This window comes from Lactuca saligna, chromosome 2 (assembly GCF_052625555.1).
Source record: "Lactuca saligna cultivar CGN05327 chromosome 2, ASM5262555v1, whole genome shotgun sequence".
NCBI classification, from domain to species: domain Eukaryota; kingdom Viridiplantae; phylum Streptophyta; class Magnoliopsida; order Asterales; family Asteraceae; genus Lactuca; species Lactuca saligna.
In genome coordinates this window covers 181,620,793-181,623,912 of record NC_136418.1, presented here as the reverse complement: position 1 = coordinate 181,623,912, position 3,120 = coordinate 181,620,793, and the positions used below count along the sequence as shown (strand labels likewise).

General features: G+C 34.1%; 1 protein-coding gene across 1 annotated transcript; it reads right to left on the bottom strand.

Moving 5' to 3' along the window:
- Positions 1–1,124: 1,124 nt before the first annotated feature.
- Positions 1,125–1,735, bottom strand: LOC145030465 (uncharacterized). The gene is made up of 2 exons (XM_078978831.1): positions 1,486–1,735; positions 1,125–1,417 (listed from the first exon to the last, which is right to left on the bottom strand). Exons 1-2 carry the CDS (start codon positions 1,733–1,735, stop codon positions 1,125–1,127), a joined length of 543 nt encoding a protein of 180 aa, XP_078834957.1.
- Positions 1,736–3,120: the final 1,385 nt, after the last annotated feature.

Here is a 3,120-nt window from a genome sequence, read left to right as displayed (position 1 = left end):
AAGTTGAAAATAATTATTTAAACTTTTGTTCCATCCATTGCTCAACTACGGAGCGCACCACAGTATAATGGTATTTGCTTATGGTCCAACTATTATTTAATTTATTTTGTTATAGTAAATTCTATGATATATATCATATGCATTATATATTTTTCTACAATGTCAAGAATGTATCCCAAGATTGAATATGGTCAAGGAAAATCACGTGTATATGTATCTCGCCCTTTGTTCCTAGTGGTCTTATGTCGTCCTATACAATATGAGATGAAACAGAGTGCTACAACGTATGAAGTAGGACTCTTCTTTTCAGTTGCAGTCAAAGGTCTATTTGATTCATATTGAGTTTGAAACATTTAGACTTGAACTCCAATAATTGCTAAAATTGTTTGAAGCAAACATTGGTCCACGGTTTGTCAAACATCGGAAAACACCAAACACCAACTTGACACATTCAGGAATCAACATAGTTACACCATTTAAAACTTCGTTACCACCGACTAGTACAAAATACCAAGTCAAAATAAATAGCGACGTTATTAAACTTTCTTATATATTCAAGTAAACCACAAGAAAGCAATTTGCCAATCAAATATAAATTAAATAGTTTTTGAAAAATAGGATATTAAAGTGTGACATCACACTCTTTGACAAAATAAGTAAAGACTCGTTTGATAGTTGCTGACTGGGTTAGAGCTGACTGGGTTAGAAATGTTGACTAAATCCATATCTGATTGAGTTTATCTCGTTTGATTATTTATCTGAATGGTTGTGCTGAATGAAAAAATGATCATATTACCCTTGTGTCGTCTCTTGTGCTGGATAAAAAAATTATAAAACCACAAATTATCATATAAAATCCAAATTAAACATACATCAATTAAAATCCAAATACAAAGTGTAATACAAAATCCAAATACAAATTGTCATACATAATAAAAAAAGTACACTATTTAACGTGAACCATTTGAAAGTAACAGATTAGCAATCTGGTCACGCAAATTAGTGATATAGTTAACGGCTTCTGAACCTCATTCTATGCCTTCTATGTTTTGACCCTCATTTCCTCCACCACCCACATTATGAGTAACCATAGTGTTTTGTTCAAAGTTCATAAATAATTCATCTTAAATATCGTATTTCATTATAAAATTATGGACCGCAACACAGGAAATGACTATGTCTCTTTGCACTGGAAAAGGATAAGGAGCCATTTGTTTTAAAATTGGAAATCTCGCCTTCAATACACCATAAGCACGTTCAATGTAATTTCTAAGTTGTGCATGAGCATGATTGAACATTTCTTCCTTAGTCAAAGCTATGTTTCTTCGAAAATCGGCTAACCAATAACTAGTATTGCGGTAGGGAGCCATAAATCCACGGGTGTTGGTGTATGCGGCATCACAAAGGTAATATTTATCTGTAGATGTATGACAAATTTATCATATAAATAATATAGATAATAAAACGTATAGTAAAGTTACAAACCTGGTGGAGGGAATGGAAATCCGGAAGTTGAGTTAAATGCAACTTCTTTCAAAACTTTAGAATCATGTGATATGCCCTCCCATCCAGCCCATACAAAGGTGAATATCATATCAAAATTACAAATTCCAATTACATTTTGATAACATTCACCTTTTCCTCTTCCCCTATAACGAGTTTGTTGATCAACAGACACAACTGCATGTACAAGTGTTCCATCTAGTGCACCTATTGCTCCGGAAAATATCTGCATTAGCCGTCTATGTCGTTCTAAGGTATTTCTTTTTGAATTAGACGAGGTTGGTACTATAATTTCTCATGCAAAATACATCATTGCACGTAAGACCTCATGAAAACATTGATGAATCGTTTTTGTGGAGTGATGAAATCTTTCTTTAACGGATCGAAAACGTTCATTATGTCCTATAACATGTAAAAACATAGCCATCTTCTCTTCAACGCGTATCGTCCTACTAGATTGCAACCAATTTCTTTGTGTAAAGTGATTGCATAATAGTACAAATGCATCTTGTGAAAGACGTATCATATCGTAACATTGTATAGGACATCCGTGTATCAAATCTTGCGTGTACACATATCCCTTTGCTACCTGTTCGCTAGCTTTTATTCTTTTAATTATTCTTTGCCTTTGTCGAACCAACATCAACCAATACCACGAGAATATAAGAAAATGTAAAAAGTCACCTTCTTTATCCATGTGTCCTGTTAGATGTCAAATACAAATTACATTTTAATTAATAACATAACAATCAATAACATAACAATCCATAACATAACAAACCGTAACATGTAAATACGAAAAACATAACATTCCATAACATATAAATTCATATAACATAACCGCACCTAAAAAAAACAATCCATAACATAACTAAACCATAGAATACTAATGTCTAACAATGAACCATAACATACTAAAGTCAAACAATAAACCATAACATACTAAAGTCCAACGTAACATGTAAATAATAAAGTCAACCAACTAATCCAAACTTTTTTCCTGCATTTGTTACCCACGACTCACAAGTTGACAAGTTAAGGCGCAACCAAATTTTCCTATTACCAGCACTTTCAGCAAATAACATAAGAGCAGTGGTGTATTTCGGATCATATTCTCCCCACTCCAAGCTTGTCAACTTTGCCATACAAGCATCCATCTCCTTGTCAAGATTATTTGCTTCAGTGAATGCTTGTGTAGCCTTGATAATCTCTTTTCCAACTTCTTTCAACTCATCATCAAGTGTGGTTTCTTTAGGACCATTTCGTTCTCCCCCCCCCCCCCCCCCTTGTTTTTTGTCCGCCCAGATGATTCCCCACTAGTAGGTTGAGGTACTATTGAGCTTGGGGTATCTGCATGAGGTGTTGGCTCATCCATCTCTGTATCCTCAAAATCATGTGTACTAAAGGTTTCATTGGGATGAGGAAATGTCGAAGATGGCCACCAACTGTGAACACCGGTCGAGGTCACCCCATCAAATAGTTGGGAACAAAGTTCAGGGCAAGGGAGGGGTGCATTTCTCAGCTTATCTACATACATGTTCAACTGTTTGACAAATTTAATAAATATTATTAAAGTAGTAAAAAAAATAATCTACTTTAAAAAATATGTATATATGT